This window comes from Aethalodelphis obliquidens, unplaced genomic scaffold (assembly GCF_003676395.1).
Source record: "Aethalodelphis obliquidens isolate GAN/ISIS:26980383/991018 unplaced genomic scaffold, ASM367639v1 scaffold47, whole genome shotgun sequence".
In the NCBI taxonomy this organism is placed as follows: domain Eukaryota; kingdom Metazoa; phylum Chordata; class Mammalia; order Artiodactyla; family Delphinidae; genus Aethalodelphis; species Aethalodelphis obliquidens.
This window is the reverse complement of record NW_020837991.1, coordinates 700,894-725,097: the sequence shown is the minus strand read 5'-3', so window position 1 is coordinate 725,097 and position 24,204 is coordinate 700,894. Positions and strand designations below refer to the sequence as shown.

At 42.2% G+C, this 24,204-nt stretch overlaps 1 protein-coding gene across 5 annotated transcripts in view; it reads right to left on the bottom strand.

Annotated features, from left to right (window-relative positions):
* Window positions 1-24,204, bottom strand: part of OCA2 (OCA2 melanosomal transmembrane protein) — a 257,199-nt gene that overhangs the window by 191,339 nt on the left and 41,656 nt on the right. For all 5 annotated transcript variants that reach the window (XM_027082471.1, XM_027082468.1, XM_027082473.1 and 2 more), the window contains 7 exons: window positions 18,168-18,266; window positions 16,586-16,777; window positions 13,510-13,567; window positions 11,378-11,450; window positions 9,834-9,994; window positions 7,984-8,066; window positions 6,604-6,757 (listed from right to left, as the gene is read on the bottom strand). In XM_027082471.1, coding sequence (XP_026938272.1) covers window positions 6,604-6,757; window positions 7,984-8,066; window positions 9,834-9,994; window positions 11,378-11,450; window positions 13,510-13,567; window positions 16,586-16,777; window positions 18,168-18,266 — 820 coding nt within the window. The remainder of the gene's footprint in view (window positions 1-6,603; window positions 6,758-7,983; window positions 8,067-9,833; window positions 9,995-11,377; window positions 11,451-13,509; window positions 13,568-16,585; window positions 16,778-18,167; window positions 18,267-24,204) is intronic.

Below are 24,204 nucleotides of genomic sequence, written 5' to 3'. Positions count from 1 at the left end.
AGGCAAATTCTATCAAACATTTAGAGAAGAGCTAACACCTATGCTTCCCAAACTCTTCCAAAATATAGCAGAGGGAGGAACGCTCCCAAACTCATTTAACAAGGCCACCATCACCCTGATACCACAATCAGACAAAGATGTCACAAGAAAAGAAAACTACAGGCCAATATCAATGATGAGCATAAATGCAAAAATCCTCAACAAAATACTAGCAAACAGAATCCAACAGCACATTAAAAGGATCATACACATTACCCCAGGGATGCAAGGATTCTTCAGTATATGCAAATCAATCAATGTGATACACCATATTAACAAATTGAAGGAGAAAAACCATATGATCATCTCAATAGATGCAGAGAAAGCTTTCCACAAAATTCACCACCCATTCATGATAAAAACCCTGCAGAAAGTAGGCATAGAGGGAATTTTCCTCAACATGATAAAGGACATATATGACAAACCCACAGCCAACATCATCCAAAATGGTGAAAAACTGAAACCATTTCTACTAAGATCAGGAATAAGACAAGGTTGCCCACTCTCACCACTATTATTCAACATAGTTTTGGAAGTTTTAGCAACAGCAATCAGAGAAGAAAAAGAAATAAAAGGAATCCAAATCAGAAAAGAAGAAGTAAAGCTGTCACTGTTTGCAGATGACATGGTACTATACATAGAGAATCCTAAAGATGCTACCAGAAAACTACTAGAGATAATCAATGAACTTGGTAAAGTAGCAGGATACAAAGTTAATGCACAGAAATCTCTTGCATTCCTACACTAATGATGAAAAATCTGAAAGTGAAATCAAAAAACACTCCCATTTACCATTGTAACAAAAAGAATAAAATAGCTAGGAATAAACCTGCCTAGGGAGACAAAAGACCTGTATGCTGAAAATTATAAGACACTGATGATAGAAATTAAAGATGATACAAATAGATGGAGAGATATACCATGTTTTTGGATTGGAAGAATCAACATTGTGAAAATGACTCTACTACCCAAAGCAATCTACAGATTCAATGCAATCCCTATCAAACTACCAATGGAATTTTTCACAGACCTAGAACAAAAAATTTCACAGTTTGTATGGGAACACAAAAGACCCCGGAGAGCCAAAGCAATCTTGAGAAAGAAAAACGGAGCTGGAGAAATCAGGTTCCCTGACTTCAGACTATACTACAAAGCTACAGTAATCAAGACAGTATGGTACTAGCACAAAAACAGAAAGATAGATCAATGGAACAGGAGGGAAAGCCCAGAGATAAACCCATGCATATATGGTCAACTTATCTTTCATAAAGGAGGCAAGAATATACAGTAGAGAAAAGACAGCCTCTTCAACAAGTGGTACTGGGAAAACTAGACCGGTACATGTAAAAGAATGAAATTAGAACACTCCCTAACACCATACACAAAAATAAACTCAAAACGGATTAAAGACCTAAATGTAAGGCCAGACACTATAAAACTCTTAGAGGGAAACATAGGCAGAACACTCTATGACATAAATCCCAGCAAGATCCTTTTTGACCCACCTCCTAGAGAAATGGAAATAAAAACAAAAATAAACAAATGGGACCTAATGAAACTTCAAAGCTTTTGCACAACAAAGGAAACCATAAACAAGACCAAAAGACAACCCTCAGAATGGGAGAAAATATTTGCAAATGAAGCAAGGGACAAATGATTAACCTCCATAATTTACAAGCAGCTCATGCAGCTCAATATCAAAAAGCAAACAATCCAATCCAAAAATGGGCAGAAGACCTAAATAGACATATCTCCAAAGAAGATATACAGATTGCCAACAAACACATGAAAGAATGCTCAACATCTCTAATCATTAGAGATATGCAAATCAAAACTACAATGAGATATCATCTCACACTGGTCAGAATGGCCATCATCAAAAAATCTACAAACAATAAATGCTCATGAGGGTGTGGAGAAATGGGAACACTCTTGCGCTGCTGGTGGGAATGTGAATTGGTTCAGCCACTATGGAGAACAGTATGGAGGTTCCTTAAAAAACTGAAAATACAACTAACATACGACCCAGCAATTCCACTACTGGGCATATACCCTGAGAAAACCATAATTCAGAAATAATCATGTACCAAAATGTTCATTGCAGCTCTATTTACAATAGCCAGGACATGGAAGTAACCTAAGTGTCCATTAACAGATGAATGGATAAAGAAGATGTGGCACATATATACAATGGAATATTACTCAGCCATAAAAAGAAACAAAATTGAGTTATTTGTGGTGAGGTGGATGGACCTAGACTCTGTCATACAGAGCGAAGTCAGAAATAGAAAAGCAAATACCGTATGCTAACACATATATATGGAATCTAAGAAAAAAAAGTGGTTATGAAGAACCTAGGGGCAAGATGGGAATAAAGACAGAGACCTACTACAGCATGGACTTGAGGATATGGGGAGGGGGAGGGGGAGGCTGTGACGAGGTGAGATAGTGGCATGGACATATATACACTACCAAGCATAAAGTTGATAGCTGGTGGGAAGCAGTCACGTAGCACCGGGAGATCAACTAGGTGGTTTGTGACCACGTAGTTGGGTGGGATAGGGAGGATGGGAGGGAGGGAGACACAGGAGGGAAGGGATATGGGAACATGTGTATATGTATAACTGATTCACTTTGTTATAAAGCAGAAACTAACACACTATTGTAAAGCAATTACACTCCAATAAAGATTTTTTTTTAAAAAAAAGGTCATGAAGAACCTAGGGGCAAGATAGGAGTAAAGACATAGACCTACTAGAGAATGGACTTGAGGATATGGGGAGGGGGAAGGATAAGCTCTGACAAAGCAAGAGAGAGGCATGGACATATATACACTACCAAACGTAAGGTAGATAGCTAGTGGGAAGCAGCTGCATAGCACAGGGAGATCAGCTCGGTGCTTTGTGACCACCAAGAGGGGTGGGATAGGGAGGGTGGGAGGGAGCAAGACGCAAGAGGGAAGAGATATGGGAACATATGTATAACTGATTCACTTTGTTATAAAGCAGAAACTAACACACCATTGTAAAGCAATTACACTCCAATAAATATCTTTTTAAAAAAAGGAAAAGAAAAGAATACAAGATGACAAATTCAAATAAATAAATAAATAAATATAAATAAACTCAAAATGGATTAAAGACCTAAATGTAAGCTTGGACATTACAAATCTCTTAGAGGAAAACATAGGAAGAACACTCTTTGACATAAATCACAGCAAGATCTTTTTGACCCACCTCCTAGAGTAATGGAAATAACAGAAATAAACAAATGGGACCTAATGAAACTTAAAAGCTTTTGCACAGCAAAGAAAGCTATAAACAAGACAAAAAGACAAACCTCAGAATGGGAGAAAATATTTGCAAACGAATCAACGGACAAAGGATTAGTCTCCAAAATATATAAACAGCTCATGCAGTTCAATATTAAAAGAACAAACAACCCAATCAAAAAATGGGCAGAAGACCTAAATAGACATTTCTCCAAAGAAGACATACAGATGGCTAAGAAGCACATGAAAAGCTGCTCAACATCACTAATTATTAGAGAAATGCAAATCAAAACTACAGTAAGGTATCACCTCACCCCAGTTACAATGGGCATCATGAGACAATCTACAAAAAACAAATGCTGGAGAGGGTGTGGAGAAAAGGGAATCCTCCAGCACTGTTGGTGGGAATGTAAATTGATACAGCCACTATGGAGAACAGTATGGAGGTTCCTTAAAAAACTGAAAATAGAATTACCATATGACCCAGCAAGCAATCCCACTACTGGGCATATACCCAAAGAAAACCATAATTCAAAAAGACACGTGCACTCCAATGTTCATTGCAGCACTACTTACAATAGCCAGGTCATGGAAGCAACCTAAATGCCCATCGACAGATGAATGGATAAAGAAGATGTGGTACATATATACAATGGAATATTACTCAGCCATAAAAAGGAATGAAACTGGGTCATTTGTAGAGACATGGATGGACCTAGAGACTGTCATATAGAGTGAAGTAAGGCAGAAAGAGAAAAACATATATATTAACGTGTGTGTGTGGAATCTACAAAAATTGTACATATGAACCAGTATGCAAGGCAGAAATAGAGACACAGATGTAGAGAACAAACATATAGACACCAGAGGGGGAAAGCAGGGGGCGGTGGTGCTGGGATGAATTGGGAGATTGGGATTGAGATATATACACTAATATGTATAAAACAGGTAAGTAATAAGAACCTGCTATTTTAAAAAATACAATAAAATAAAATTCAAAAATAAATAAATAAATTGGCACTGGACTGTATTTTTTTAATTAGTGACTGTGATTGATTAAAGCACACTGAATCTATTATATCCATAAGTTCAAAATGATATTCAAAAAAATCTAAGAGGGCTTCCCTGGTGGCGCAGTGGTTGAGAGTCCGCCTGCCGATGCAGGGGACGCGGGTTCATGCCCCGGTCCGGGAGGATCCCACATGCTGCGAAGCAACTGGACCCGTGAGCCATGGCCACTAAGCCTGCATGTCCAGAGCCTGTGCTCCGCAACGGGAGAGGCCACAACACTGAGAGGCCCACGTACCGCAAAAAAAAAAAAAAAAAATCTAAGAGACACAAAATAACTCAGTGGATACCACTGTAAGTTGCTAAGGCAGCTATTCACTACTATGAAAATCATTAATAAAAAAAAATTAATCTTGTGTCTCTGGCATGAAGTGTGTTTCACAATAACGAAATTGAGTGGGAGAAAATTCTTCAATACCGAATGAATCATTTATAAATGTAGAATGAAGGACAGAAAGTTTACTGTAAATGCTAATGAAACCACTGAGTCAGGCAATGTTCCCTGGTGGGTATTGAAGCCATTAAGAGCAAAGGTAGCAGCAGGGAGCATGACAACAAACAGGCTGGGCTGCTACCACCTAAACTCACTGGGCAATCTCAGCATCCCTGAAAGGAGGACACCCAGATTCCTTCTCCTCAATACAACTCAAACTCCCAGCACACCTGTGAAGCCTATGGGCCCCAAAATTTAACCTGAAGGCTTCAGATCTAAATTGTAGTCTGTCGGAGATAGAGGGACTAGAGTAACAATCCAGGGTGCAGGATATTCTACAGAAAAACAGAATAGGATTTTTCAACCAGATGGTGAAGCAGTAAAGGTCTGGCAAGCCTAAGGCAGCCATCATTAGAAGGGCCTTTAGAAGAGCCTGCTCCAGGGTTGGCCTTGGCTGACATCTGAGTACTTGGCTTTTGAAATGTTTCCTGTGTTACCAAGTGATAAGGTTGCTCTGTGGGCCTGGAGTACTGCATTCTGCTGTACCAGTGTGCCTAAACTGTTGGTATAAAAATGTGACTTTTTGTGAACATCTGCCTTACTTCTGGGAGCCTGGGACTTTGGTGGGCTGAGGGTGCCTATGTGACAAGCCCCCAGCAACAGCCTTGGGCTCTGAATCTCAAGCATCCTGCCCTTGGCAGAAACACTGCCACAGAGGGAGGAGTGTGCTCTCTGTGGCCTCTCAGGGAGAAAACTGCTCAACGACCTGCTCCTGGACCCCTCTGGACTCTGATGGATCACAGAGTGTGTGTGTGGCCATAGGAATTCTGAAACAGTGATAATATTGATTGAAAAGGAAATAGAGAAAGAATGGAGAGAATAGAGCTGCCCCAGAATAAAAGAGACATTAAGAGAAAGAGCAACTAAACCAGTGAGTGGACCTTGCTGGACAGCTAGGGGCTCAACTTGCTGGAGCCAGGCAGCCCAGACAGCCGCAGGGGACTTCAGGAACTATCCTGGTGACTCCTCCCTCAGCTCACCTCCTTGAAGTTCCACGGCACTTCTCATACCTCGGGAAGAAACACCTCTTCACAGTCACATCCTCTCCTGACCCTCCAGGCTCAGCCCACTGGAGTCAACATTCCCATCAACACGTTGTTATAAATCTGGTTTCACAATCAAACCAACGATGGACCTGCCCAGCCCAGGCAGTGTCTGTACTTTGTTCCATGCTATTGAAGGTATAGCCACACTTAAAGTTTCCCAGAAAAATTGAATTTATGGGACATGAGATCACTTGTGAAAAGGCTCATTAGCTGAGTTGATAAGCATAAAAGATAATAATCCTTCCCCACATGTAGCCCAAGGTCTCCCAGGTCTCCATCATGCACACAATCCTATGAAGCAGCTAGGGGGCATTTTAACATGCCCATCTTACAGAAGAAGACCCTGAGTCTCAGAGAGGTCCAACATTTGTCCCCTCAGGATCACACTTTGTGTGAGCAGCAAAGTGAGGGTGAGAAAATCACATGCATATTCAGTTTTCTCAATAAACTTTTGCTGGTGCCTGGCAAAACTTATCTTGCATATGTCAATTGCCAAGATTCAGCAGATATTGCAGTACAGAGCAATTTTCTACCTAGAATGAGGGAAATGTCACTTTTTAGGAAAGACACTATTTCAGTTTGACTAAGATGCAAGACTGAGCCCATCCCTAAGCACCCAACAAGTAAGTGTTAAAATACACTTGTGGGTGCACAGATAAACCCAGGAGAGCAGGCATGCAAGTTACCTCAAATATAATCAGCACGTAGACCCCAGCAAGAATGACCGCAGCCATGGTCACTTGTGCTTCAATGCTTGTGCGGAGGTACTGATGAGCCATCAAAAGAGGAACAACCTGGGTCTGCTGGAGGGAGGCTCGAACGCTGATGGAAACAGGTTCTCTGCAGAATGAAGCAAAGATCTTACCACTGATAAGGGAAACAGACCAGCCATCAACCATTAGTGCTGCTCCCTCGGTGTCTTTCCCAACACATCATCCATGGCCATAACCAGAGCCTGAACTGATCTCAGAGTGACTCACACAATGCCTGACCTGGCAGATGAGGAGCCCTGAGCACAGGCAAGCTGTGTGAGATGCATGCACAGCCTCCCCGTGGCCAGGCCCCTCTGACATAGCTACTCAGCCCCCATCAGGCAGCGCCTTCTTTGCTGCAGCTGCCACTCCAACAATGAACAGCGAGCAGGGAAGTTCACAGTGGTTAGCCATTTAATTTTCCCTCTTCCTCCTTATCACATATCTGATTGCTTTACCTGCTAACAAATAGCACAGCCAACTATTCTCACATGTGAGAGATTTGGAAAAGGATGTGCAACCTGAAAACAGGTAGACAGGTTGTCACCAGTGGTGTGAAAGCACCAGGAACAAGAAGCATGTAAGTCATCAACAGCATGTGGCATGGTGAAACTAAAGCACTTTCTAAAATTTCAGTAACTGTTCTGAGCTGAATTGTGTCCCTTCAATATGTGGACTTCCTAACCCCACTTCAGAATGTGACTGTATTTGGAGATAAGATCTTTACAAAGATGATTAAGTCAAAAATAGTGACACCAATATGACTGGTGTCCTTATAAGAAAAGGAGTTTGGGGCACAGACATGCACAGAGGAACAAGCACGTGAGGACACAGGGGGAAGATGGTGTCTACACAGCAAGGAGAGGGACCTCAGGAGAGACACACCCTGTTGACAACTTGAGGAAATAAATTTCTACTGTTTAAACCACCCGTCTGTGGTATTTGTTATAGCAGGCCTAGCAAACTCATACAGTAACCAAGAGTACAGACTTAATACGGACTGGCATTAAAGAAAAAAAGAATCCTAAGATTTTCTAGAATTCCCCATTGCATAGCTTGCATAATGAATTTAAAGCATCAGCTATAAAACACCATTTGCTTCAAAATGGGCTCTGTAATCAATCCTCTTACTTCCTGATATGTGTGGTTTTGACGCCCGGCCACAGCCTCATGTTCACTGTCTACACAAGAGGAGCATCTCGTCCAAGCCCGTAACTGGCCTGGTTATTCATAACTGGTGTCCCAAGGGTCACACTTCTCTAGGTGAGTGTGTCCCAGAGGGGCTTCCCCAAGACCTCAGTCACCAAGACCCACCTGCTCAGAACCTCAAAGGTCCTGCTCAGCACCGTGCGCTCACTTCTGCTTGGATTTAAAAACACCGTCCAGTTATGAGTGACCTGTAAAAGTCAAAGCATGAAATCCTGGTAAGGCTTTGAACCTGGACCATCACCTGGGGTCCCGCGCTGTTCAATGTAGGTCCTTGTTTAGAATAAGAAAAGGAGAAAGAGAGGAGCATGAAGCCTTTTCGCACGGAGACACTAGAGATGGCCAGGTGGTGTGCAGCTGGAAATGTCCACAACTGGAGGGCTGTGTTTAAGAAAAATACGGAAGTACAAATACAGAATTCATGTACAAAGACACAAAGATATAGAAGTAAATACGATATATTAAGAGAAAAGGAAATCATTTCACATTACTGGAGACTTGGAGTCTTCTAAACCCACTGAGGCAACTGACGAGAAAGGCTTGTTTAGAACTGCTTCCTGTTTGCAAACTGAAGGCAGGAAACTCTCCACACCCAGGTCACAGGAGCCTGTGGGAGGGAGGGCCAGAGGATGAGCTGCCTTTGTTGTGGGCCAAAGTGCCTGTACGTGCGCTTGTCAGGAGCAGAGGAATGGAGAAGCCAGCTGAGAGGGGCCAGATGTGTGCAGAGATGGAGGTGTACCCAGGCAGATGCAGGCAGCCTGACTAAGGTTGCCAGGGAACTTTCAATGGGAGTCTTGCCGCCCACAAATCATAAAGAAAATTGAAAATAGGAACTTTGAAATCGGTCAAAGCATGAATGAGAGATCAAAAGTTCTCTTAAACACTTCCGTGCTTGGAAAGAGTGTATCAGAAAAAAATCCTTCAGTAAAGATCTCCTGTGTTGTGTTTCTGGAGCAGGCAACTATGTCAGCAGACTGCAAAAGGTCATGCCCTCCTCCACACAAGGTCACAAAAGGAGCCAACAGCAGATGAAATGTGCCTACCTCGTCTTTACTGAGGAGCCAGTGAGCTGTGGGCTGCAAACAGGGAAGCCAAGTTTATGTCCTAAGACCACAGCCAGAGCCACCGGTTTAGAATATCGGTGCAACGTCAGCCATTGCCCATGAAACCACAGCCTTCTTCATAATGAGACATTGGCTCTGGGGACACTTCTCTGCATGGCAGAAAAATGTGATGGGGCAGTAACCCACCATTACTCCAGTGACACTCCATTTTGGATGACACAGCCTTGTGTACCAGCAGGGTTTCCTTCTATTAGTTACAATAGGGAAAACCCATGAACTAGGGATATGACTTCATATAGAAGTCATCATGATAATGCAGGGGAGTCACTGAGACCAGGCCTTGGGGCACAAGTCAGGATGCACAGAGAGGGGCCAGGCCTTGTCTGGGCTCTGGGACATGGTGACAACGCCACTGCTGGCTCTCCTAGCCTTCACAGGATGTGAACTGAAGGCTTTGGCTTAGACACTGAGCACAAGGTCCTATTGCTATAGAAGCAGAAGCTCGAGGAAATCAGGCACAGTCTTAGCCAAGTGTCCACAAACTCAAGGGGACCGTAGTATTGGAGTACCTCATGGTACAGAAGGAAACATTATATATTTGAAGGCTCAGGTTTAACTGCACTTTCAAATATATAATGTTTCCCTGAATTGCCCAGTAAAATCACTCTAAATTAAAAAAAAAACCCTCAAAAGCCTGACTTTACTGAAATGGTGAGAGTTTTATAACTGTCTTAGACAAAAGAGAATTTCAAAGACAAAGCAAAAGATAAGGGCTTGCCTAATAATGGTGTCATTGCCTTATGGCTCCCATCAAATCAATTAGAGAGGAAACTCAATTTATAAAGAGGTAAAATGAGTTTTTACAATTCCTTTCAAATAACTTATGAGTATAACCTGCTGTGGCCGCCACTGCCTGGAGCCTGGAGCATTAGCCTGGGTCACCTCCACCACCACGTGCTCTTCTCTCCCGAGATGACTTGGGCCACTGGCCACCAGGGCCCCTGCCAGGTCCACTTGGAGCAGCATGGAGTCTGCAAGGCTGCTGAGGTTCACAGCTGGGGGGCTGTCAAGGTGAACTACAAATCAAGGAGGAGAGGCCTGGAGGGCCCCCCCCAACCTTTCCCACCTTCCCAGGGAACACCCATCTTGGAAAGTGCACAAGGAAATGTATGTCCAGGCCGTCCCTTCCACCTGTGTCACTGCCCTGACTGCTCCTACCTCTTCAGCCCCTCACCCCTGACATGCACAACTGGTTTTGCTTTGTTTAATTGTGTTTTGGATCCTCTGGTTTAACATTTAGGTGGTGTCTCCCATCCTACTATCATCTCTGCTTCTACTCTTTGCAGCCAGCATAAAACGCCTGCCCCAGTTCCTGGACTCATGATGAGCAGTAGACAGATGGAAAGAGGCCGAGAAATTCCAACTGTCTAGGGCACTGAAGGTTACCATGGCAACTACAAACCACAACCCAGCCAACCTCTAACTAGATTTACATGACTCCCCCCACCCCAAAACTAAGGCCCATAGAAGTTAAGGTGTGATCATCTCCAAGCTTAAAACTTTACCTCAGTGCTATGGACTGAATGTCCATGTCCCCCATATTCATATGTTGAAGCCCTGAGCACCTGTGTGGCTATACTTGGAGATGGGGCCTCTAAGGAAGTAACTGAGGTTAAATGAGGTCATAGGGTGAGGCCCAGATCTGATAGGATTAGTGTCCTTGTAAGAAGAGATACGAGAGAGCTCTCACTCTCTCTACATACACACTCATAAACACACACACACACACACGCACACCCACACACACAGAGGAAAGGAAAGGCCCTGTGAAGACATAGAAGGAAGGTGACCATCTGCAAGCCAGAAAGAGAGCCCTCATTAGAAATCAAATCAGCCCACCCTGACCTTGGATGTCCAGCCTCCAGAACTGTGAGAAATAAATGTCTGTTTATTTATGAGCCACCCAGGCTGTGGTATTCTGTTATGGCAGCTGAGGCCTACAAAAAGGCAAGAGAGCCCAGAGTATAAGAAACCAAGCAATCATCAAACTCAGATGACACAGCCAAGGAAAGAACAAATGAACTTAAAGATAGGTCAAGAGGAACCACCCAAGCCAAAACACAAGAGGGTGGGGGCAAGGAACAGAACAGAGTATCCAAGAGCCACAGGAAGCCGGGCCTTAACTAAAATGCACTGTTTGGCTGCTGTCACTCTTCCATGGGGAACCTCACCACCACCCACCCATCGCAGTCTCACTAGTGCCCCTCCCCTTCTGTTCTGAAGCCTCATCTTTCACCAAACGTCCTGGAGGAACAAAACACACACAGGGAGGAATTGCTTAGGCTGTGACCTTGGGCAACAGTCATGATAGTTTTCGGGTCTCTTCACTTTGTGACTCAACCATGGGCGACTGTCCATCTAAGTACAGGTTTGGATACAGTAGCTTTCCAGCGGTGACACAGCCAGCAACTGCCAGAACTTTCCTTCATCTGGATACAGGCTAAATAAAATCTGTAACAATCAGAAACATTTAATGATAGATTTGTGGTGTGAGAGCAATAGGATTTAAGTAACTTTGATAAGAGCTGAAAATACGGGTATGATAATGGTGCTGCTTGATGTATCCAAAATTCACCAGCTTACTCTAAATAGCTTTTCTGAGATAGTAAAAGATAAAATTCTGATCCATTATACTATTTTCTGCTACAATGGGCCTTGATTATTGATATTTGCCAATTTTAAGGATTAAATACCCAGCCATAAAATTAAATCATCAGAGGAGGGTAAACATGGTTTTCCCATACTGGAGAGTAGGAAATACAACCCATATGATGGTGGGAGCACATGCTTGTGGAATTTGCAGAGTATCTTATACTTCATCAGAAAGTAAAAGTGATGATGAGATAACAGATTACAGAAGTTCAAAACAAATTCCTCAAATTCTGTTTTGGATTGTGTCCACAAATCACCAAAATTTCAATTACCAGAAGAAGGATGAAGACTAGACACAGAGCTCAGGTCAGCTCTCAGGGGTCAGGGGAGACTTGGGCCACCCATACCTCCTCCTTGGATAGCCCAGTACACCCACCCATCAGGCTATGCTAAGCAGCTGGGGTTTCAGAACCACACAACTGTGTGAATAGGAAGTAGAAAGGCAAACTTGTAGCCAAAACAGTAAACTCATGAAGTTTTCAGAGTTCAATGCAATTTTTTTTTGTTCTGTGCTTAGATTTCCTTTCTCTGTGCCACTGCTCTCCTCCCATGTGGATTATTAAAGAATGCCTCTACTCATTTCAATTCAGCCAGTATTGACTTCATGCACCCTTGCTGTCTGAAATGCAACATTGTTCCCTATATGTCACACTGAGAAGAGGAGACTCTTGTCATGTACAATCCTGCACACACATAGAGTCCCAACCCTCATGCCCACACACACAGATAATGAAGACCATGTATTCACAGCTACACATGGTCACATACACAGCTTCTAGTCACAAAGGGCAGCCAGCATGGCTGTCGCCACAGGCTGCCTACAGAGAAAAGCCACAGCCATACCAGTCCTGGAGTCCACAGGGCACAGGTATGGAAACACCACTCACCCACCCCTTCCTTGCTTACAATCTCATACCCTGTCACAGTGGCACATACAAACCACCTACTGGTGTCTCCCAAAACTGGCCCACACAAACTATCCTATGCCAATGCTAAAAATAAGTAACTATTAACTCTAACAATGTCCCTAGGCACACACACAACGTCAAAATGCTCACAGACAGAAAAAGACCCACACGTCACACAGAGGCATGCACACACACAAACACACAGCCAGGCACTTGGTACCTCACACCTTTGTGCACACACACAGACACACAGACATGGGGGCCTCACACCCCCATGCACACACGCAAATGGGGGGCCTCACACTCACTCATTCAGCAAATATATTTTGAGTGCATACAATGTGATCTCAGCTAGGGCTACATCAGGGCACACACCACACAAATGCTGGCAGTGAAACTCGTGACCCCTCAGGCCAGAGGGAACACTTAGGTCACCTCCAGGGCCCTGGCTCTGCAGCCCTCCCTGGGGATGTATGGGCAAGTAAAATCAGAGCAGCCTCCAGGGAAGGGGCAAACATAGAACTTCACTCTCTCCCAGACAGGGTGGGTCAGCTGGGAGCCATCCCAAAGGGGCACTGAGACATTCCTGGGGGCACCCATGATTGCTAGACATGTCCCAACACAACTAAAGAGTGTTTACTGCTTGTGGCTGAAAAGAGAATTTGGTAAGCCGCTTAAGGTGGGAATTGAGACCTGCGGGTAAGCTAACTGCCTTCCACAGAGCAAAGCCAGGTCCTCAGGGCTTCCATTGTATGACTGGGAACAACAACAGAGGAGCATTGCTAAGGGCAGGGCTCCCTAGCCACCCCCAGGCTGCCATTCCACACACCCTCAGTAACACCTCCAAAGAAATGTGTAAGCCCCACACCTCAGGTGTCCTGCTACCCAGCACAATGCACCCGGGGGCTCTGCTGAGCAGACAGCAGAGCTCAGGGTGCCATGGTACTCACAGAGCACAGCACCACAAAGACAAATAAGCCCGTGACTTTCAGCCACTGCACACAGCACCTGCAAGAGAAAAGACAGGCCCCAGGTCACACTGACAGCAGTCCTGCTTGCATGTGCCCCAAACTGTCAAACCTCAGATGCCTGCTGAAGCCTTGGGTAATGTTTATCTCAAAGCACATGTGTGAAATTCTTCCCATTACATGGTATGAAAGAGGATACTGCTGAGGACAACAGCAGATTTGTGGAGGTTATAGAGGGGAACAAACTTAACCCTGAGTGTCTGAACACTGCTTCTTATCAGAGATGCTGAAGATCAAGATTTGAGCCTCTTCACTAGCCTTTTAAAGGCTCTAGTTTCCTGGAAACAAGCTTCATCTCAGCTCTCAGATTCATCTTTATCAATTATTTTCCCCTAAGTTTTCTGGAAGGTAGGCATATGGATTTGATCATCAAATAAACATCGACTGAGACATAACCAAGCAATTCAAGAAAGAAATTGCAATGTTATAACCAGTTGTACCAGCAGAGTCCTTTAAGAATTCCTTAGGAGATAATTCAATAGACATTCAGGCCCTCTTAGGACTCATGATGGCACCCTGGCCCAGTCATCATTACACACTTGTTAATTGTAGCCCTCAGGTCCTTGGCAAATGTGGGCCTGGCAGCCACTCCAGGCTTATCTCTGCTCCTGTCACCTCCCCAGGGTCCACCAGATCCTACCTCCTGAAGACACAATCACTGCCTAGTGCTGGGGAGTGCTCTCCCCTGGCCACTCCTCAAGAGCAAGCCCTGGGGTATTTGTGCTCTGGCCCTGCAAAAGGAAGGGTGCTGGTACACAGCCTGTGCTTGACACATGTTTGTAGAACAAAGGAATAAAGTCTATATAGAGATATCTTTTGCAAAACCTTTCTGATCCTTTCAAAATGGTAAAACCTTCTTTTGCATTCTCTCAGATTTAATGAATTTGATGAGTAATATTTCACCCTTCCAAATTATGATCAATAGCTCCTATTCAAATAGGAATCAAAAAACATTTCCTTTTAAAGCAGGAAGCATTAATTTAACTATTTTTAATACTTTTTTTTGAAACATCTATTAGAGTATAATTGCTTTACAATGGTGTGTCAGTTTCTGCTTTATAACAAAGTAAATCAGCCATACATATACACACATCCCCACATCTCCTCCCTCCTGCATCTCCCTCCCTCCCACCCCCCCATCCCACCCCTCTAGGTGGTCAAAAAGCACTGAGCTAATCTCTCTGTGCTATGCGGCTGCTTCCCACTAGCTATCTATTTTACATTTGGTAGTGTATATATGTCCATGCCACTCTCTCACTTTGTCCCAGCTTACCCTTCCCCCTCCCCATATCCTCAAGTCCATTCTCTAGTAGGTCTGCGTCTTTATTCCTGTCTTGGCCCAGTTGAACTATTTTAAATACTAATTTCTTTCTACATAACTGACATATACAGCAGACTGACCATCCAAAATAATTTTTACAAGTTTCTTCAACAAACATGTGTAGTACTTTCTAGACATGTTAAAAAGAATGGCATTAAGTCTTCCAGTTAAGTGGCAAGTTTGAGGCAACTATTTTATGAATCGTAGAAGATAAAACAACCACTGAATGTAAAGGCTTAAATGTACTTAGTTCTATTTTCCGTGGTATGGGACATTTGAGGAAGCTCGCATCCTCTGGAGTTGTGAGGCAGCCAGCTGGAGAAGGGTGTTAACAGTGTCAGCGCTTACCATCATGGTGATCTATGGGGCCAGGTCCCTGTTCACACACTTTCACATTATTCAGATAATTTTATAGCACATTAGTCGACCAATATTTGTCACACCTATGAGAAGAGCTAAGACCAGTCAAGGTGAAGAAACTACACATGGCTGGGAGGCATGGTGGGAAAAGACATCTCCATGGTCAAGCACTGGTGGGGGACCTGGGGTCACATTCCTCCCCCCACCCCTTTGCTCCTCTCACAACCTGCATGACCTCAGGCAAAATCCTTACCCTCTCTGAAGTACCTCACCTACCTCTCAGGATTGCCTGAAAGATCAGTAGGACAACTGAGAGTGGACCTCTCTAGGTAAAGACAGATACACTTTGGGAGGCAGGTAGGTACACTTCTAATCAGCTCTTCAAAGAGCTTCAGAAAAGCTGGGCCCCCTAATGTAGAGAAATAATAACACTAATATTCGATAGCTTCATGGTGTCTTCTCACCTATCCATGGGTTTTCACATAGACTATTTTAGTGGAAGCCCACAGAAGGCTGTGGAACGAGGGGAATGCCAGGCAACAAGGAGACAGCTGCACAGACATGCCCAGCCCTGCTGGTTCCTCAGCTACCTCGGAGCAGATACATAATGGGGACCTTGGTGGTCCTGGTATTGTGTCCCTGGAAATGCCACTTTCAAATGTGTGGCTCTCAGCGGAACCCCTCCTTCAAGTAAATGCTCACGCAGAAGCCTCAACAGACAAACAAGGGACAGATCTCTCCTGCTCTGACCCGCGCGGGGGATGCTGCAAAATTCCCTCAGATCCCCAGCGCATGTGTGTCCTCTGCCCTCCTATGCATGCACGGAGGACTCGGCCTCTCTCGGCCCCACCTGCAGCTGCATCACCCCTAAAAACCCTCTTTCTCCTTCCTGTGCAGAACCCTTCTAATAACGTGCTTCATCACTGAATACAAATGATAATATCACCTTCTAAAACACCACGGGGACTACTTCATCCACAAAGCCTCATGGGCTTGAAGACCCCAGCCACACAACAGAAAGGACAGGTGTGTAGGGTGTTCATCATTTAAGTCTGTAATTGGGTTTTCTTGTAGCCTTAAAGGCTCCATGCTGGTTTGAACGCCGCTTTATCTGTCTTCTAGGGCCTGGAGGAAAGGAAGATTACCTTCCAGGAAAGTGCCACCTAGCCTTCTTCCTCACCTCCACCCTGTCCTCAGGAACAATGTCGTGCGGGCAATACCCGCACCACACCCCACTCCCCAGCCCAGTCCCAGGTGGGCGGCGTGCACTGTGCGACCAACACCCTGTGCCAGTGCTGGCACTCCAAGTCTTCCTACCTCAACTTGGAAAGACGGCGGAACCCGATGTGAGCGCTGTCCAGAAGCTCCCCCTTCTCTGAGGAGGCGGATCCAGAGGAACCTACCAACTCTCTGCTCAGCAGGGATCCGCCCTCCCACTCAGCTGAGCTGTTCTCCCAAGATTCTTCAGCAGTGATGAACTCTGGGTGGCAAACGGGCACGCACCGTGACCTGGAAATCGAGGCTTTGTGGTTATTTTCACGGAAATAGTAGCATCTCCAAAGCAACACTTCATCTCAGGGGTAAGCGTGAAATGTATAATCAATACTTGTTTTTCAAAGGACCATCGATATTGTAGTACTGTCAGACTGGTGGGAATGGGTCTTTCTTGACGTCACAGACCCTGGACTGGAGGGAAATCGTCTGGGGTCACACAGTCTTCAAAATAAATTGTGGACCTTCAAGAAACATCAGCTTGTTCTGAGTTTGGAACTTTCCAGTACAGCTTTTTCTGGCTCAGACCAGCTCCAGCTCATTTCAGTTTTTTCCTTTCTCTTTGACTGTGCCGGAGTTCTCAATACCTGGTCCTGTTATACACATCCTGAAGCACAGTGAGTGGTGTAAGCCTTTTCTCCTCTTTGTAGGTATCTATCTGTAATGGAGCTGTAGGGGAGATGGCCTAACTAGCTTTCCCACCCAACATCTACATGAGCACGAGCAGGAGTCGGGGACGTCAGTACTGGACTAGATGGGCCCAAGAATGGGACCTATATCTAGAAGGATGAATCAAGGGGTATCATAAAATTTATCAAAATTACATGTGGATATATCCATTTAATTTTGGTTGAATCCCTGAACAACTGAACAACTCATTCAGTACAGATTGTCAGTCAGCACTTGACTCTAGTAAGGCTGCACCAAGCCCAGAATTTTCCTGTGGAAATACATGGAATACTTGTGGGGTGGCAATATTGACACAAGAGCCACAATCTATTATGTTATGCCTCTCAATCTATGCCTTTCGAATCCAGTTAGCTCAACAGGACATTGTCATTCTCCTGAACTCTTATCACTGCTTTAGGACTGGTTCACAACAAGAAAAAGGAACTTCAAACTTACAGGAAATAGAGTTTTCTTTTAAATCATACATTTTTCAACTTCATAACTATTGACATTTGAGCCAGATAATTCTTTGTTGTGGGGAGATGTCCTGTGCAATGCACGATGTTTAGCAGCAGCCCTGTCCTCTACCCTAAATGCCAGTAGTGCCCCTCCCCCTTTGGTGACAGCAAAAAATGTCTCCTGACAGTGCCAACCTCGACCCTGGTTGAGAAGCCCTGGCCTGGTAAGATGGCCTTTCCCAGCTGTGTGTATGCATGAGTGTGTACATGTGCTATTCAATCATTGCAGGGTTATGCTCAAGGTTACTTGGCAATTCATAAGGCACAGAATACAACCACTAGAATCATGAACACACATTGAATTGACAAGGATCTAGCAGAGACCATACATGTAAGGTAAAAATTCATATCTCAGGAAGAAATTCTCCAGCATAAGTGCAAAGGATAATGCTCAGAGATTTCTTAATTTTATAAGAAAGAAAGAAAAAAAAACACCTCACCCTTTCTCTTGTGAGAAATTCCTCAGCAAAGGTGTGCTTTCTGTAAAGCAGGGGTCTTTAGAACTGCAGCTGAAGAACTGGGGGAAAGGAGGGTGAGACCTGAAAAACACAGTGAAGGAAAGGGATCACCAACACAAAATGATGACTGTGCTCACTGATGGTTGTGGCTAGATTCAAGAACGTTTATCTGTTGATGGACACTTAGGTGATGTAGCACATATATACAATGCAATATTACTCAGCCATAAAGAGGAATGAAACTGAGTTATTTGTAGTGGGGTGGATGGACCTAGAGTCTGTCATACAGAGTGAAGTAAGTCAGAAAGAGAAAACAAATACTGTATGCTAACACATATATATGGAATCTAAGAAAAGAAAAAAAGAAGGTCATAAAGAACCTAAGGGTAAGACAGGAATAAAGACACAGACCTACTAGATCATGGACTTGACGATATGGGAAGGGGGAAGGGTAGGCTGTGACAAAGTGAGAGAGTGGCATGGACATATATACACTACCAAGTGTAAAGTGGATAGCTAGTGGGAAGCAGCCACGTAGCACAGGGAGATCAGCTAAGTGGTTTGTGACCGCATAGAGGGGTGGAAAAGGGAGGGTGAGAGGGAGGGAGACGCAGGAGGGAAGAGATATGGAAACATATGGAAACATGTGTGTATGTATAACTGATTCACTTTGCTATAAAGCAGAAACTAACACACAATTGTAAAGCAATTATACTCCAATAAAGATGTTTAAAAAGATGTAGATCTTTTAGAATGTGTTTGAACTTATATGACTCTCCATCTAAAGCAAATAGATATAGTTGTGGGTTAACATACTTGAAAACCAGAGTAACTACAAATCAAAAACATAGAATGGATTCACAAAAACCAAAAAGAAAGGAACTCAAGTGTAATACAAGAGAAAATCATCAAACCACAACAAGAAAAATAATAAGAAGAAATGAACAAAGAAGAACTGCAAAAACAACTGTAAAATACAGAATAAAATGGTAATAAGTACTTGCCTATCAATAATTATTAAATGTCAATGGACTAAATGTGCTGATCAAAAGACATAGGGTGGCTGATTGAATAACAAAGAAAGACCCTTCAATACATTGCCTACAAGAGACTCACTTCAGTGAGAAAAACACACAGACTGAAAGTGAAGGGATGGAAAAAGATATTTCATGCAGATTAAAATGACAAGAAAACAGGGGTAGCAATATCCATATCAGACAAAATAGACTTTAAAACAAAGGCTATAATGAAAGACAAAGAAGGACATTAAATAATGATGAAAGGATCAATATAAGAAGAGGATACAATACTTATTAACATATACACAACCAATACAGGAGCACCTAAATATATAAAGCAAATACTAACAAACTTAAAGGGAGAAATTGAAAATAATACAAAAATAGCAAGAGACTTTAACACCCCCACTGACATCAATGGACAGATCAACCAGACAAAAAAATCAATAAGGCATCAGAGGTCCTAAATGACAGAATAGACCAGTTGAATGTAATGAACATTTACAGGTGACTACATCCCCCCAAAATGCAGACTATACACTTTTCAAGGAAATTTCTCTAGGACAGACTACATACTAGGTCACAAAAATAGACTCATCTATTTAGGAAGATAGCAATAATATCAAGCATGTTTGTCGACCACAACAGTATGAAACTAGAGCTGAACAACAGAAAGAAAAAGAGAAAACAGTGGAGACTAAATAACATGCTACTAAAACACCAATGGGTCAATGATAAAATCAAAGTGGAAATCAGAAAATACCTCAAGACAAATGAAAACGAAAACACAACTTTCCAAAAGCTATGGGATGCAGCAAAAGCAGTTCTATAAGGGAAATTCATAGTGATACTGGCATTCCTTGACATAAAAGAAAAATCTCAAATGAACAAATTAACCTACCAAATACTTAACCTACCAAATAAAAGAAACAGAAAAAGAAGAACAAAGTCAGCAAAAGGAAGGAAATATAGAGATCAGAGAGGAAATAAATAAAATAGAGATTTTAAGAAAACAATATAAAAGATCAATAAAACCAAGAGCTGGTTTTCTAAAAAGATGAACAAAATTGACAAATCACACCAAGTCTCACCAAGAAGAAAAGCAAGGACACAAATAAACAAAATTAGAATTAAAGAGGAGAAATAACAACCAATACTAAAGATATATAAATAATTATGAGAATACTATGAACAGTTATATGCCAACAAATTGGACAACCTAGAAGAAATGAACAAATTTCTAGAAACATACAGACTGCTAACACTGAGTGAAGAAGAAACAGAAAATTTGAAGAGACTGATCACTAGAAGTGAAATAGAATCTGTAATTTAAAAAAAAAAAACTCCCTGTGAACAAAAAACAAAGACTGGAAAGATTCACTGAGAAACTTTACCAAACATATAAAGAAGAATGTATACCTATCCTTCTCAAACCATTCCAAAAGATTGAAGAGAAAGGAACACTGCAAAATTCATTTTATTAGGCCACCATTTTCCTGATATAAAAACCACACAAGGACACTACGAAGAAAAATTACAAGCCAATATCCTTGATGAATATAGATGCAAAATTCCTCAACAAAATATTAGCAAACAAATCCAACAATACATAAGAAGGATCATACACCATGACCAAGTTGGATTGGTTCCAGGGTTACAAGGATGGTTCACTGTATGCCTATCAATGTGATACAGCACATTAACAAAAGGAAAGACAAAAACATGATCATCTCAATAGACTCAGAAAAAGCATTTGACATAATTCAACATCCATTCATGATAAAAACACTCATCAGGTTTTAAAGAGTCCTTTAAGATACACCACCTGCATGTCACCTCAGCTTCACCTCTAGATTTTCTTTAACTCCCTTTACCCAAATCTACTCTTCAAACTTTCAGAAATACTTTTACTTCTTGTAACAGGCTTCCACCCTTGTCTAGGGCGTTTATATATATAATATGCTTTCTTTCAACATTGTTTGTATAGGATGTCATCTTCCTTCAGATCTCACAACCCTTCCACATCATCCAGGAGAAATTAAGTGGTCCCTGCTTTGTGTACTCCCTGAGGATCCTCGTGCCCATGTTTCCTGCAATGCATTTTAACTGCTTCTTTGAATACTCCCTTAGCCGGTGCAGAGGGGATGGCATGTTGGTCAGGATATATCACCCAGCAAAGAAAAATCCAAGATACCAGTCAGATTTTTTACCACAATTGTCTAGTTCAGAACACTGGACCACCAGAGAGCTCCACGTCCCACGGAATATCAGTCAGCAAGAGCTCTCCCAGAGATCTCCGTCACAATGCTAAGACCCAGCTCCACCCAACTACCAGCAAGCTCCAGTGCTGGAAACCCCACGACAAACAACTAGCAAGACAGGAACACAAGCCTACCCATTTGCAAAGAGGCTGCCTAAAATCATACGAAGTTCACAGACACCCCCCAAAAACACCACCAGATGCGATTCTGCCCACCAGAAAGAAAAGATCCAGGCTCATCTGCCAGAAAACAGGCACCAGTCCCCTCCATCAGGAAGCCTACACAAGCAACTGAACCAACCTTACCCACTGGGGGCAGACACCAAAAACAATGGGAACTACAAACTGACAGCCCGCGAAAAGGAGACCACAAACAAAGTAAGTTAAGCCAATAAGAAGACAGAGAAATACACAGCAGATGAAGGAGCAAGATAAAAACCCAACAGACCAAACAAATGAAGAGAAAATAGGCAGGCTACCTAAAAAAGAATTCAGAGCACTGATAGTAAAGATGACCCAAAACCTTGAACATAGAATGGAGAAAATACAGGAAACGTTTAACAAGGACCTAGAAGAACTAAAGAGCAAACAAACAATGATGAACAACACAATAAATGAAATTAAAGATTCTCTAGAAGGAATCAATAGCAGGATAACTGAGGCAGAAGAACAGACAAGTAACCCAGAAGATAAAATAGAGGAAATAACTAGTGCAGAGGAGAAAAAAAGAAAAATCAAAAGAATTAAGGACAATCACACAGACCTCTGGGACAACATTAAACACACCAGTATCTGAATTATAGGGGTCCCAGAAGAAGAGAAAAAGAAAGGGACTGAGAAAATATTGGAAGAGATTATATTTGAAAACTTCCCTAATATGAGAAAGGATATAGTCAATCAAGTCCAGGAAGCGCAGAGTTCCATAAAGGATAAATCCAAGAAGAAACATGACAAGAAACATATTAATCAAACTATCAAAACTTAAATACAAAGAAAAAATATTAAAAGCAGCAAGAGAAAAGCAACAAATAACATACAGGGAATCCCCATAAGGTTAACAGCTGATTGTTCAGCAGACATTCTGCAATCCAGAAGGGAGTGGAAGGATCTTTTTAAAGTGATGAAAGGGAGAAACCCACAACCAAGATTACTCTACCCATCAGGGTCTCATTCAAATTCAACAGAGAAATTAAAACCTTTACCCACAAGCAAAATCGAAGAGAATTCAGCACCACAAAAGCATCTTTACAACAAATGCTAAGGAACTTCTCTAGATAGGAAACACAAGAGAAGGAAAAGACCTACATTAACAAACCCAAAACAATTAAGACAATGGTAAAAGGAACATACATATCGATAATTACCTTAAATGTAAATGGATTAAATGCTCCAACCAAAATACATAGACTGGATAAATGGATACAAAAACAAGACCCATATATATGCTATCTACAAGAGACACACTTCAGACCTAGGGACACATACAGACTGAAAGTGAGGGGAGGGAAAAAGATATTACATGCAAATGGAAATCAAAAGAAAGCTGGAGCAGCAATTCTTATATAACACAAAATAGACTTTAAAATAAAGACTATTACAACAACAAAGAAGAACACTATATAATGACACAGGGATCAATCCAAAAAGAAGATATAACAATTATAAATATTGATGCACCGAACATAAGAGCAGCTCAATATATAAGGCAAATGCTAACAGCCATAAACGGGGGAATCAACAGTAACACAACCATAGTAGGGGACTTTAACACCCCCCTTTCACCAAAGGACAGATCATCCAAAATGAAAATAAATAAGGACACACAAGCTTTAAATGATACATTAAACAAGATGGTCTTAATTGATATATATAGGACATTCCATCCAAAAACAACAGAATAGACTTTCTACTCAAGTGCTTACAGAACATTCTCCAGGATAGATCATATCTTGGGTCACAATTCAAGCCTTGGTAAATTTAAGAAAATTGAAATCATATCAGGTATCTTTTCTGACCACAATGCTATGAGACTAGATATCAATTACAGGGGAAAAAAACTGTAACAAAATACAAACATATGGAGGCTAAACAATACACTACTATATAACCAAGAGGTCACTGAAGAAAAGGGGAAATAAAAAAGACCAAGAAAGAAATGAAAATGAAAACACGACGACCCAAAACCTATGGGATGCAGCAAAAGAAGTTCTATGGGGGAAGTTTATAGCAATAAAAACCTACCTCAAGAAACAAGAAACATTTCAAATAAAGAACCTAAGCTTACACCTAAAGCAATTAGAGAAAGAAGAACAAAAGAACCCCAAAGTTAGCAGAAGGAAAGAAATCATAAAGATCAGATCATAAATAAATGAAAAATAAATGAAGGAAACAATAGCAAAGATCAATAAAAGTAAAAGCTGGTTCTTTGAGAAGATAAACAAAATTGATAAGCCATTAGCCAGACTCATCAAGAAAAACAGGGAGAAGACTCAAATCAACAGAATTAGAAATGAAAAGGGAAAAGTAACAACTGACACTGCAGAAATACAAAGGATCACGAGAGATTACTACAAGCAACTATATGCCAATAAAAGGGACAACCTGGAAGAAATTGACAAATTCTTACAAAACCACAACCTTCCGAGACTGAACCAGGAAAAAATAGAAAATATGAACAGACCAATCACAAGGACTGAAATTGAAACTGATTAAAAATCTTGCACCAAACAAAAACCTGGGA